This window comes from Neltuma alba, unplaced genomic scaffold, assembly GCF_004799145.2.
Source record: "Neltuma alba isolate B1F8T4 unplaced genomic scaffold, ASM479914v2 tig00012714_pilon, whole genome shotgun sequence".
Taxonomy (NCBI): domain Eukaryota; kingdom Viridiplantae; phylum Streptophyta; class Magnoliopsida; order Fabales; family Fabaceae; genus Neltuma; species Neltuma alba.
This window is the reverse complement of record NW_021637140.1, coordinates 46,558-61,065: the sequence shown is the minus strand read 5'-3', so window position 1 is coordinate 61,065 and position 14,508 is coordinate 46,558. Positions and strand designations below refer to the sequence as shown.

General features: G+C 32.7%; 1 protein-coding gene across 3 annotated transcripts; it reads right to left on the bottom strand.

Annotated features, from left to right (window-relative positions):
- Positions 1-4,192: 4,192 nt before the first annotated feature.
- Positions 4,193-11,777, bottom strand: LOC114730182 (aspartic proteinase PCS1-like). Of its 3 annotated transcripts, none has more exons than XM_028917217.1 (3): positions 10,432-11,777; positions 4,612-4,992; positions 4,193-4,271 (listed from the first exon to the last, which is right to left on the bottom strand). In XM_028917217.1, the coding sequence occupies exons 1-2, from the start codon at positions 11,542-11,544 to the stop codon at positions 4,780-4,782; spliced, it is 1,326 nt and encodes a 441-aa protein (XP_028773050.1). In that variant the 5' UTR covers positions 11,545-11,777; the 3' UTR covers positions 4,193-4,271; positions 4,612-4,779. The 3 variants fall into 3 exon arrangements, with proteins under 3 accessions (XP_028773050.1, XP_028773048.1, XP_028773049.1); XM_028917215.1 differs by having other exon boundaries at positions 4,612-5,110; positions 10,562-11,777; XM_028917216.1 differs by lacking the exon at positions 4,193-4,271 and having other exon boundaries at positions 4,584-5,110; positions 10,562-11,777.
- Between the last annotated feature and the right edge of the window lie 2,731 nt (positions 11,778-14,508).

Sequence of the window (14,508 nt, the reverse complement as noted above, 5' to 3'; positions counted from 1 at the left end):
AACGGTGACTTGCTTTATTCACTGGAGTCCTCTTGCCGTTGCATGTTTTCTCACCGACCGACGAAATCAATAAGGCTGAGCATATGAAACTATGAAAGCCAAAGAATTGTTATTAGTGTGACACCAGATGCAGGGCGACCGTGTCTACCAGCCTTCCCTTCTCTGTTTTTTGGCCAAAACAACCAGCCGTCCCCTTTTTATTTTTTGGCCAAAACAACCAGCCGTCCCCTTTTTTTTTTTCCCCCCTCCAAAACAACCAGCCTTCCCTCTTATTTTTTGGCCAAAAAACCACCCTTCCCTTGAAAAACAACATTCACTGCATAATGCTTGGTGGCCACGCCGAGCCTCCACCTATATACTTCTTCCGGTCTTTTATATAAGATTTTGTTTAATTTTTATTTGGTCCAAAATATAAGATCCCAATCTATTTTATCTCTCGTATTTATGTATTTTTTTCTAAGGTAATCCTTCTAATAATGGTAGTTCTAATCAATATACTTGATTAGTAAGAATATTTTAGGAAAGACAACATCTATTTATTAATAAATAACTAACTTAACTTATTTTCTTTCTCTTCAAATTAATCAACTATTTTTTATATTTAGAACGAGAGATAGTAGTGCTGGCTGGTAGAGACCCGCAAGCATGGGAGCTTCGAGCTTCTAATATGGACTGAGCTTCACGTTCTCCCATCTAGGGATTATTTGATCTTTACATACTAAATACTACCTCTGATCCTAATTATAAGACCCAGGTGACTAATTTGAGGAGATAAAGAAGTAAGTTAAGTTAGTTTTGTAACAAATAAGTGTTATCATTTCTAAAATATCCTTGCTAATTAAGTGTGTTGGTTAGAACTATCATTATTAGAAGGACTATCTTGGGAAAAAATACATAAATATGAGAGACAAAATAGATTGGGGTCTTATAATTAGGACCAAACTAAAAGTCAAATGGGGTCTTATATTAAGGACCGGAGATAGTACTTATTACGATTTTTGTTAAATTTTAAATAAATATTTGTTAAAATAAATTTAAAAAATAAATATATTAGCCCTATATATATTTTCAATATGTCCTATAATAAATGAGAAAAATTGAAAAAAGAATATTTGATGAAATATGATAAGAAAACCTTTTATGATAGATAAGAGAGAATAAATAATTGGGAGTCAAATTTAAACCAAAAAAAAAATAAATGTTGAGAACAATACTGAATTGAAGGGGTTTATAGATAATGCATTCAAAGTCTTTCATTCAAATTTAAAACAATTATAAATATAAATTAGAAAAATATTGAAAAATTAAAAATACAAATCATAAGTAGAGTGCATACTTTGAAAAGGTTTTTTCAAAGCAGCTTTTGAAAGAGCCCAAACTCATTTGTCGGCGATTTCAGCTTCACGAGTCCTATGGACAGGAACTAACGGTTGTCAGAGATCCATTATCAACACCCTGTCCCGTGTTGTTTAATTTTGTTTCGTTTAATTTAAATAAAGAATATATACCTTTATATTTTAATTTCATAAAAATTACATAAAATCTAAGGAAACTGAAAATTTCATTATGAGAAGGATCTAAACTAAAGTGCCGGTACTATATTTGTATAAAATTGCAACGTATTGATATTTTATATGTGAAAAAATTTGGTCAAAGGCCATTCTTATCTGAAAGTATTTTTGAAGGAATTATAGATATCCATAATTTTTTGGGCTTAAGATTGCTCTGAAAGTGTTTTTTTTTTTTAAAAAAAAAGGAGGAACGTCACCCTTTTCTATGACATGAATCATTTCTTTTTGGGCCAGGACATAAATCATTGAAAAATTATGTAGTAGTTAATACTCAATTAATGCAACATTAGTCATTTTTAACACCTTCAATAATATATATTTAACCAAATTAGTCCCTCTGTTCCTTATTATAAGAGACGAATAACTAAATTACGCTGATAAAAAAATATTTAAAATTAGTTAAGAACAATCAATGTGTAAAAAGTATAATTTTTTTCCAAAAAGACCCTCATTAATAACGAGAGAGAGCATGAAAGAGAATAATGGTAAATTATTCAAGAAAGAGAAGTGGGGGGAGAAGAGAGAGAGTGTGAGTTGGATACAATAAATATGGGTAAAATAGAAAATCAACACAAAAAATAGAGATAACTTTTAAGTGTTTCTTATATATAGGAACATGTCATAAGCATCAAGTGTCTCTTTTATAAAGGAATGGAGGGAGTATATTATAAAATGGGTATTATATTTAGAACTGGAGGAGTATTAATGACAACAGTAGTCATTTTTAAACACCTCCGATAATATATATTAAACCAAAATTTTTTTTTGAATACACATAACTACTTCCCAAATACTTTCAAGGCCAAAACGACCCTTACCCAATATTTATTTTGATCATCATTCTCATCAGTTTAATGGCGACATTTTCTCAGTTTTTCCTGAAATTTATTATTTATGTTTATAATATACAAAATCCGTTCTTATATATATATATATATATATCAATTAGAGTGATGCGTTAAACTTATTATAATATTTTTTATAATAAATATAATACTGATTTTATAATATAATTTAAATTATAAAATGAGTTTTATATGTAAGCTAAAAGGAATATTATACATTGTAAATACATGAGAAACTGATCCAGCAACTTAAAAGAGGTTACAAGTGAGTCCGCAGCTTGAGACAACATAATTCACCACCTGGCTGCAATGAAGTGGTTGTTGAGTGATGAACTCTCAAGTCAATGATCAGTCAACATAATTCTCCACCTACGAGGGCCTGAGCGCACCTTAGTGAAGACGCACGTACGTTTTCTTACTATGTATTTTGCTGATTCTATTTATAAAACCAAAAAAAATATTTTTTAATTTTATTTGTAGAATACTGAGAATTTTTTTTTATAGGATATATAATTTTACCCTTCATGTATAATTATATTGACTTTGTTTACGTAAAATATAATATATATTAAAGAAGAATAAGTTACAATCTTGTGAATTTTAAATGAGAATTAATAAAATTTCAGGTATTTTTTTATTCATGTCAAACATGTTAAAAGTAACTTATAAATAAAACTAGAAGAATGATTCTCATGTGAGGGAAGAGAGCTGGGAAGACTCCTAACTTTTCGCATCCAAAATATACTGCTTTTTCAATTTCCTAAAAAACGGCTAATGGGCTTATACATAATTCAGAAAGGTGAAACCGGTTCTTAATTGGATTCAACTACTAAGCCCGAAGTGTTTTGGGAAGCATGAACAATGCTGGGTTCTTCGAATGCTAATAGCTCGCTGTTGTGATACTTCTCTAATTTTTAATATAAGACTTATTAATTAATTTGATTAAATTAAAAAAACCGGATAATTTAGTTTAGTTAATGATAAGAAATATGACATGTTTTTTCTAAAACATTACAATTATCTTTCTTAATACCCTACCCCCTCTCCTACTTGATTATAATTGAGAAGTATCAATATGAATAATTAGAAAAAATTGATAAATATGAGTACTAAGTCTTACATTCAAAACCAAAGTACATTTAGCAAATAGATCTTATATTAAAAACCAAAGAAGTAGTAGTTTATGCCAATGCTAAAAAAAATTTTTGAAAAAAAAAAAATCAATCACTATTGAGTCAATGCTTTAATAAGTAATACTTAAAGGGTTTTGGGTTAGGTTAAAAACACTTTTCTGCGAATCGCGAAACTCTTTCACATATTTACTCCTTATATCGTAAAGGTACTTTTAAAATTATGGTTTTGTTTTTACCAAAATACTCTCTTAATGGGTTTAGATTACTTTAGATTGAGTTGAGCAGGACCACAAAGGCGCCTTACTTCAATTAGAAAATTTAAAAGGATCATTTTTTTTTAGGTATAAGGTTTGAGGTATTATTGGTTCTAAATATGGATATCTCTTCTAATAATTCAAATATTGTTTTCTTAATATGAGTGAGTAGTTCTTTCAGCTAAAACTTTTTAACTAAACATTTAAAATGGTTGCATTGTAGGACTCAAAACTTAGGATTTTGGGTTAAACCGATACAATACAATCAGGACTTTTGGTTGAGCTGATACAGTACAATCAATTGATGCAAGCATTTGCTAGTTTTTGATGTGTTACCCTTAAAACCAGAGGAGGAGAAAGGAGCTAACAAATGTCAAAATATATTAATACCCATATGTCCGTAGAACGTGCACAGGCCTGTCTTTGTTGACTGGGGGAGTAGAAAGCCAAGGTAACCGAACGACCAACCTACAGTGAGAGTTTGTTGATTTGTTATATTCTATTTATAAAACTTTGTTTATAAATTATGAACGAGATCTTGTAATTAGAACCGGAAGTAGCATATAATATCTTCACTTCTTCTCTCTCTGTTTTTTTTTTTGGCCAGCTCTGTTTCTTCTCATTAACTACAAATAATTTGCATACCACAAGTACAAACAAGTCAAACTCAATGCCAATTTGTATACCAACAAAAAACTCAGTATCAATTTTATTTCACTCAGCTACTAAACTAACTACTGTATTCAATTTCAATTTTCAATCCCATCTTCAAAGTGGGTCGCAAATTTAATAAGCTAAGAAAAAATACCCAATGAATCCGTCGTCCACATCAAATGCCGTCTGCCAAATTCTGACCACTCACCCACTGCTTCAGTCCAATCCCATAATTGCCCCCCGCCTGAAAGTGGGACCACCCATGAGCCATTCCTCCAAATGCGACCAAAGAAGGACCGCCTATTTTGGGCCCACACTGGGCCTATTTTCCCAAACCAAGCCTCTGTCCCGCTGAGCTACAACTTACATGGGCCAATCCAATCCTCGACTTCTCTAGATCAAACTCCATCCACAGATTCTGCTGTTGCTGATGACCAATGATGAATGCCTCTACCCCCAGAAGATCCGAATTCCCGAACGTGAAGCAGTACACCGAATCACCGCCCATTACTTGATCGGGAACCCGATATAACAGCTGCTTATCCGAAATCATCATTTCCGCCCCATCAAAAACCAAACTCACGGTCGGCAACCCGGGTAATTTGGTTTGGTTCATCGGGACCCGGTAGCAGAGATCCATCGCTATCTGGAATGTGAAATTCGGGTCATATGTTGTTGCATGTTTTCTCACCGACCGAGGAAATCAATAAGGCTGAGCATATGAAACTATGAAAGCCAAAGAATTGTTATTAGTGTGACACCAGATGCAGGGCGACCGTGTCTACCAGCCTTCCCTTCTCTGTTTTCTGGCCAAAACAACCAGCCGTCCCCTTTTTATTTTTGGCCAAAACAACCAGCCGTCCCCTTTTTTTTCCCCCCTCCAAAACAACCAGCCTTCCCTCTTATTTTTTTGGCCAAAAAACCACCCTTCCCTTGAAAAACAACATTCACTGCATAATGCTTGGTGGCCACGTGGAGCCTCCACCTGTATACTTCTTCCGGTCTTTAATATAAGATTTTGTTTAATTTTTATTTTGGCTCAAGATATAAAATCCCAATCTATTTTGTCTCTCGTATTTATGTATTTCTTTCTAAGGTAATCCTTCTAATAATAGTAGTTCTAGTCAATACATTTGATTAGTAATAATATTTTAGGAAAGACAACATCTATTTATTAATAAATAACTAACTTAACTTATTTTCTTAATATCTTCAAATTAATCAACTAGTTTTTATATTTAGAACCAGAGATAGTAGCTACTGGCTAGAGACTGCAAGCATGGGAGCTTCGAGCTTCTAATATGGACTGAGCTTCACGTTCTCACCATCTAGGGATTATTTGATCTTTACATACTAAATATTACCTCCGGTTCTAATTATAAGACCCAGTTGACTAATTTGAGGAGATTAAGGAAGTAAGTTAAGTTAGTTATTTGTAACAAATAAGTGTTATCATTCCTAAAATATCCTTGCTAATTAAGTGTGTTGGTTAGAACTATCATTATTAGAAGGACTATCTTGGGAAAAAATGCATAAATATGAGAGACAAAATGGATTGGGGTCTTATAATTAGGACCAAACTAAAAGTCAAACGGGGTCTTATATTAAGGACCGGAGGTAGTACTTATTACGATTTTTGTTATAAATTTTAAATAAATATTGTTAAAATAAATTTAAAAAATAAATATATTAGAAATATATATTTTTTAAATATGTCCTTATAATAAATGAGAAAAAATTGAAAAAAAGAATATTTGATGAAATATGATAAGAAAAATTATGATAAATAAGAGAGAATAAATAATTGGGAGTAAAATTTTTTTAAAAAAAAATTAAATGTGAGAAAAATACTGAATTGAAGGGTTTATAGAATGCATAACGTCCATTCTCAAATTTAAAACTTATAAATGGAATTAGAAAAAATATTGAAAAAGATTAAAAATAAAAATCATAAGTAGAGTGCATACTTTGAAAAGGTTTTTTCAAAGCAGCTTTTGAAAGAGCCCAAACTCAATTTGTCGGCGATTTCAGCTTCACGAGTCCTCTGGACAGGAACTAACGGTTGTCAGAGATCCGTTATCACACCCTGTCCCGTGTTTAATTTTGTTTCGTTTAATTTAAATAAAGAATATATACCTTTATATTTTAATTTCATAAAAATTACATAAAATCTAAGGAAAACTGAAAATTTCATTATGAGAAGGATCTAAACTAAAGTGCCGGTACTATATTTGTATAAAATTTGCAACGTATTGATATTTTATATGTGAAAAAATTTGGTCAAAGGCCATTCTTATCTGAAAGTATTTTTGAAGGAATTATAGATATCCATAATTTTTTGGGCTTAAGATTGCTCTGAAAGTGTTTTTTTTTTTTTTTTAAAAAAGAGGAGGAACGTCACCCTTTTCTATGAATAAATAATTTCTTTTGGGCCAGGACATAAATCATTGAAAAAATTAATGTGGTAGTTAATACTCAATTAATGCCAACATTAGTCATTTTAACACCTTCAATAATACTCCCTCCGTTACTTATTATAAGAGACGAATAACCGAATTACGTTGATCAAAAAAATAGTTAAAATTAGTTAAGAACAATGAATGTGTAAAAAGTATAATTTTTTTCTCAAAAATACCCTCATTAATAAGGAGAGAGAGCATGAGAGAGAACAATAGTAAATTCTTAAAAGAAAGAGAATGGGAAGGAGAGAGAGTGTGAGTTGGAGACAATAAATATGGGTAAAATAGGAAATCAACACAAAAAAGTAGAGACAACTTTTAAGTGTCTCTTATATTTAGGAACATGCTATAAGCATCAAATGTCTCTTATAATAAAGAACGAAGGGAGTATATATTTAACCAAATTACTCCCTCTGTTCCTTATTATAAGAGACGAATAACTAAATTACGCTGATAAAAAAACAGTTAAAATTAGTTAAGAACAATAATGTGTAAAAAGTATAATTTTTTTCCAAAAAGACCCTCATTAATAAAGAGAGAGAGCATGAAAGAGAATAATGGTAAATTATTCAAAGAAAGAGAAGTGGGAGGAGAGAGAGAGTGTGAGTTGGAGACAATAAATACGGGTAAAATAGAAAATCAACACAAAAAAATAGAGAGCTTTTAAATGTCTCTTATATATAGGAACATGCCATAAATATCAAATGTCTCTTATAATAAGGAACGGAGGGAGGGAATATATTATAAAATAGGTATTATATTTAGAACTGGAGGAGTATTAATGACAACATTAGTCATTTTTAACACGTCCGATAATATATATTTAACCAAAAAATTTTTTTGAATACACATAACTACTTCCCAAATACTTTCAAGGCCAAAACGACCCTTAACCCAATATTTATTTTGATCATCATTCTCATCAGTTTTAATGGCGACATTTTCTCAGTTTTTCCTGAAATTTATTATTTATGTTTATAATATACAAAATCCGTTCTTATATATATATATATATATATATCAATTAGAGTGATGCGTTTAAACTTATTATTAATATTTTTTATACTAAATATAAGACCTATTTTATAATATAATTTAAATTATAAAATGAGTTTTATATGTAAGCTAAAAGGAATATTATACATTGTAAATACATGAGAACTGATCCAGCAACTTAAAAGAGGTTACAAGTGAGTCCGCAGCTTGAGACAACATAATTCACCACCTGGCTGCAATGAAGTGGTGTTGAGTGATGAACCGTCAAGTCAATGATCAGTCAACATAATTCTCCACCTACGAGGGCCTGAGCGCACCTTAGTGAAGACGCACGTACGTTTTCTTACTATGTATTTTGCTTATTCTATTTATAAAACCAAAAAAAAATATTTTTTAATTTTATTTATAGAATACTGAGAAAATTTTTTTATATGGATATATAATTTTACCCTATAATTATATTGACTTTGTTTACGTAAAATATAATATATATTGAATAAGAATAAAGTTACAATCTTATTGAATTTTAAATGAGAATTAATAAACTTTCAGGTATTTTTTTATTCATGTTAAACATGTTAAAAGCAACTTATAAATAAAACTAAAAGAGTAACTCTCATGCGAGGGAAGAGAGCTGGGAAGACTCCTAACTTTTCGCATCCAAAATATACTGCTTTTTCAATTTCCTAAAAAACGGCTAATGGGCTTATGCATAATTTCAGGAAGGTGAAACCGGTTCTTAATTGGATTCAACTACTAAGCCCGAAGTGTTTTGGAGAAGCATGAACAATGCTGGGGTTCTTCGAATGCTAATAGCTCGCTGTTTGTGATACTTCTCTAATTTTTAATATAAGACTTATTTAATTAATTTGATTAAATTAAAAAACCGGATAACTTAGTTTAGTTAATGATAAGAAATATGACATGTTTTTTCTAAAATATCACAATTATCTTTCTTAATACCCTACCCCCTCTCCTACTTGATTATAATTGAGAAGTATCAATATGAATAATTTAGAAAAAAAATTGATAAATATGAGTACTAAGTCTTACATTCAAAACCAAAGTACATTTAGCAAATAGATCTTATATTAAAAACCAAAGAAGTATTAGTTTATGCTGGTGCTAAAAAAATTTTTGAAAAAAAAAATCAATCACTATTGAGTCCATTATGCTTTAATAAGTAATACTTAAAGGGTGTTTGGGTTAGGTTAAAAACACTTTTCTGCGAATCGCGACAAATTCTTCCACATATTTACTCCGTATATCATAAAAGTACTTTTAAAATTATGGTTTTGTTTTTACCCAAACACCCTCTTAATGAGTTTAGATTACTCTAGATTGAGTTGAGTAGGACCACAAAAGGCGCCTTACTTCAATTAGAAAATTTAAAAGGATCATTTTTTTTTAGGTATAAGTGTTCTCTTACTGAAAGCAATCTAGTTTGAGGTATTATTGGTTTTAAATATAGATATCTCTTCTAATAATTCAAATATTGTTTTCTTAATATGAGTGAGTAGTTTTTTCTGCTAAAACTTTTTAACTAAACATTTAAAATGGTTGCATTGTAGGACTCAAAACTTGGGATTTTGGGTTAAACCGATACAACACAATCAGGACTTTTGGTTGAGCTGATACAGTACAATCAATTGATGCAAGCATTTGCTAGTTTTTGATGTGTTACCCTTAAAACCAGAGGAGGAGAAAAGAGCTAACAAATGTCAAAATATATTAATACCCATATGTCCGTAGAACGTGCACAGGCCTGTCTTTGTTGACTGGGGGAGTAGAAAGCCAAGTTAACCGAACGACCAACCTACAGTGAGAGTTTGTTGATTTGTTATATTCTATTTATAAAACTTTGTTTATAAATTATGAACGAGGTCTTGTAATTAGAACCCGAGGTAACATATAATATCTTCACTGTTTTCTCTCTCTCTGTTTTTTTTGGCCAGCTCTGTTTCTTCTCATAACTACAAATAATTTGCATACCACAAGTACAAACAAGTCAATTCAATGCCAATTTGTATACCAACAAAAAATCAGTATCATTTATTTCACTCAGCTACTAAACTAACTACTGTATTCAATTTCAATTTTCAATCCCATCTTCAAAGTGGGTCGCAAATTTAATACGCTGAGAAAAAATACCCAAAGAATCCGCCGTCCACATCAAATGCCGTCTGCCAAATTCTGACCACTCACCCACTGCTTCAGTCCAATCCCATAATTGCCCCCTGCCTGAAAGTGGGACCACCCATGAGCCATTCCTCCAAATGCGACCAAAGAAGGACCGCCTATTTTGGGCCCACACTGGGCCTATTTTCCCAAACCAAGCCTCTGTCCCGCTGAGCTACAACTTACATGGGCCAATCCAATCCTCGACTTCTCTAGATCAAACTCCATCCACAGATTCTGCTGTTGCTGATGACCAATGATGAATGCCTCTACCCCAGAAGATCCGAATTCCCGAACGTGAAGCAGTACACCGAATCACCGCCCATTACTTGATCGGGAACCCGATATAACAGCTGCTTATCCGAAATCATCATTTCCGCCCCATCAAAAACCAAACTCACGGTCGGCAACCCGGGTAATTTGGTTTGGTTCATCGGGACCCGGTAGCAGAGATCCATCGCTATCTGGAATGTGAAATTCGGGTCATCCACGACCCGCAATGTGTTGTTTGTTTGGTTTAAGAACTCGCTCCGCAGCGCGGTATAAGCCGGACCCAAAAGGAATGTGAACTGGGTGCCTGAGTCAACCATGGTTTGACCTGCCCCGGTGTGGTCAGGAATGAAAACAGTATCTGGTATTTGCAGGAGCTTACCCGACACTTTGATTCCTCGGAGCCGAACCGTGTAAGCTGCCCGATCGAAGTATGGTAACGGGGTGGACATTTGAACCAAGGGGGTGTAATTTAGCGGGGCGAGCCACGAGAAATTGGTGTCCCCGAATAGTAGCACTCCTGAGGAATCCGAATCTGATATGCAGTAAGAAAATTTCGGGAATTTTAACTGCGAAACGAACGAGAGCGACCCGCGGTTCATACCCAATAACCCGGTTGTGTTAGATTCTCTATCCGAGTTGCCGCTGTCGTAGCTCGAATTCATGCACCCGAATACAACACCCGGGTCATTGGCTGTACCGACCCGGAAAGTGTCCGAAGCGAGGTTGCCTTCCGTCGAGGAGGAGTCGGCGTAGGAGAGAGTAGCGTGGCAGAGATGGTTGGAATCGCAGGAAGCTGGGATGGGGAAGTCTCGGGTCTGAGTTGTGCAGGTGGGTGAGGAGCAAGAAATGGGTATGTACGAAGAAGAACGGGTCGGGTCAAACGCGGTGGGTGAAGTTCTGTTACAACGTAGCCATGAGAGCTCACTCCCAGTGTCAATGACCATGGAGACATTCTGCGGAGGAGAACCCGCCGAAAGAGAAACTGAGAGACTAACGTTATGGTGAAAACGAAGCTTATCAGGGGGTCTTGGGAGGTACCCAGAAGGAATCACCTGGGTTTTGAGCGACAGAAGAAGCATTTGAGTCTCAGAAAAACAGAGATTGACATGAACTAAAACGAGCAAAACGAGAGATTTGAGACATGGGTCTGGGAAAAACGCAAAGAGAAACTGGAGTTTCATTGTGTTGTTGTAAATAAATGTCAACAGAACGAGTTTGGTTTGGGTGGATGGGGAATTAATAATGGATTATTATTGAGGATATATAGGATGGGGTTAAGGACTTAGGGTTTTGCAGTGAGAAGTGGAGTAAAAGAGATTTGGAGTAATGATGCAGAAAGTGCATGATATTTTGGGGACAAAGATAAGAATCTGAAGGAAATGGGAATTCCTTGCTGTCTGAGCTAAGAAACTGATCCCCCCCCCCCCCTCTCCTCTCTATCTCTGCATGATGATGATAAGATCTGAAAACACTGAGATGCGATCTACCAATGTCTAATGAGGGTACTATGCCATTACCTCAAACAGTCGCTGTACTTGGTACTGTACCTAACAAGCATAACTTCTTTTATTTGCTGTGTATGTAAGAAGGTATTTCTGTTCGGAGTGCTTGATTATCGCTAAAAATACTTTTTAAAAATATTTTTTTATATCAAGATAAATTTTTTCACATATTTTGTTTTTGTATATGTAAAATTATTTTTAAAATCATAATTTGATTTTTATCCAAATACTCCCTTAGACTTTTATGGGGTGTTTGGAAGTACCCAAAAGTGCTTTTTAAAAACACTTTTCAACAAAACGAGGCAAATTCCTCCCCATATTTACTTTGTACACCGTAAAAATACTTTTAAAATCATGATTTTGATTCCATCCAAACACTTCCTAATCTTGTTTACGGGGTAATTTGTTTTTAAAATACATGTAGATGGATCAAGTTAATCGTACCTAACATGTGTAAAACAACTTAATTCACAAGCTATAGGAATTGAAGCATTCGGTTGATAATTATGAACTTATGTGGAGGGCTATGCAACAAGTTATCAGCTGTAATTAATGATTAATTACTTACGCTCCAAATCTCACCTCATTGATGAATTAGATATATAAAATCCTAAATAATCTGTTTGTACGACTTTTGAAACTACATATAATATAAGAGAAAAGCCAATATCATTGTGGCATAATGACATTAAAGCTTCTTCTAACCAAGGAGTTATAAGTTCGATCCTGTTTATAATCTTAAATTGTTGCTAATTGCCTTTATAATTAAAAAAAGAAAGAAAGAAAGAAAGAAAGAACTGAGTATAAGAGAAGATTGAATTTGAACAGAAAGCTAGATATCTGGAATTAAGAAACTCGCTTGTTGTCTTCTTGAATAATATAATACTCCTCCGGTCCTTAATATAGGACCCAATTCTTGAGTTGGTTTTGGTCCTAAATATAAGACCCATTTCCTATATTATCAATTTTTTTAAATTACCCCTATGAATACTCTCTCAACCATGATCAAATAGAAGAGGGAGAGGGGATATTAGAAAGATGATATGGTGTTTTAGGAAAAATGTGTCACTTTTATTATACTTAACTAACTTACCTAACTTCCTTAATCTAATCAAATTAGTTAAATGGGTCTTATATTAAGGACCGGAGGAGTAATAGTTTTCAGATACAAGTGGGTTACGTGGTTAATTATATAACGTAGCGTAATTTGCAGATGAAGGCGAGGGAATAATAGGAAGAGAGCATATAATGATGACAGACTTGGGATAAAAGCATGGCTTTGGCTTTGTGAGCAGCTTTTGTTAGTTGTACATCTCACCAAGTTTGCACTTTTTCACTAATTAAAAGGCAAAGCACGTGATGCTTTTCTTAATCGGATGAAGCAGTTAATCCATATTCTCTTCTTAAATTATATGAATATAAGAAACCTACGCCTCAAGATGTAAATTAGCTGGTAAGATCGTTATTTATTAGGTGAGTTAACATTGCCTTTATTTATACATATGACATGGACATTTCAAAACTCTTGTATTGATTATGATTACCAAAACTACCTAGCTTTGGTTGTGTTTGGTAGGGAGGAGAAGAGGGAGTGGATTGGAAGAGAAAATCATACATAATTCAATTACACACAATGTTTATCATATTTATGATATTTTTTTTGCCATCATATGTCATATTTATGATATTAATTAAATGAAGTTACATATTATTATTGAATAAAAACGTGAAGGTTATTTTTCGTCTCTATATTTTGATTCGTATATTTAATATTCTATATATAACAAAGCATATATAAGTTTTGACTTTTTATATATTTTCCTCTCACATGGATATAATTGAAAAATTCACTTATTCCAAGTATTATGCATACATAGGCAACAAAGCATGATATTTTTGCACATAACTCTGTAATTTAAAATACAAAAATGTGTCCATGAGAGTAAATATATTATCATGCGAATAATAAGACTAGATATAAGAAATTTTCTAATATTCATACTACCTCCGATCCTAAATATAAGAACTAATTGACTAATTTGAGTAAATTAAGAAAATAAATTAAGTTAGTTGTTTGTAATAAATAGATATTGTCTTTTCTAAAATATCTTTGTTAATCAAATTTGTTGTCTAGAATTACTATTATTAGAAGGGCTATCTTGAAAAAACATTGATAAATATGAGAGACAAAATGGATTAGGGTATTATATTTAAAACCAAAATAAAAGTCAAACGAGATCTTATATTAATGATCGGAGATAGTATCTAACTTGAACTATGACGCGTTATATACTTGATATGTAACAATGCAATCTTCAAAAAAAACTTGAAGACTGAAGTGTGCAGTGTAATTTAAAGAAGTATTCTTTCGGTCCTAAATATAAAACCCTTATACACACTAAATATAAGAGTAGTGTGTATAAGGATTTTATTTAGGATCAAAAGAATAACACGATACGATGATTGTTACATTTATATACCTAATTATTTGTTTAACGCAAAATGATTACTTCAATACCATGCTGGTATTACAGACAGTTGGGCGACATTTGAGGCCGACAATATGCAGTATAAAAAAACAACATATATAGAAGCCAGCTACCTGGTATCCAATTTAAAATAATGTTGGTGACTCAAGTACTA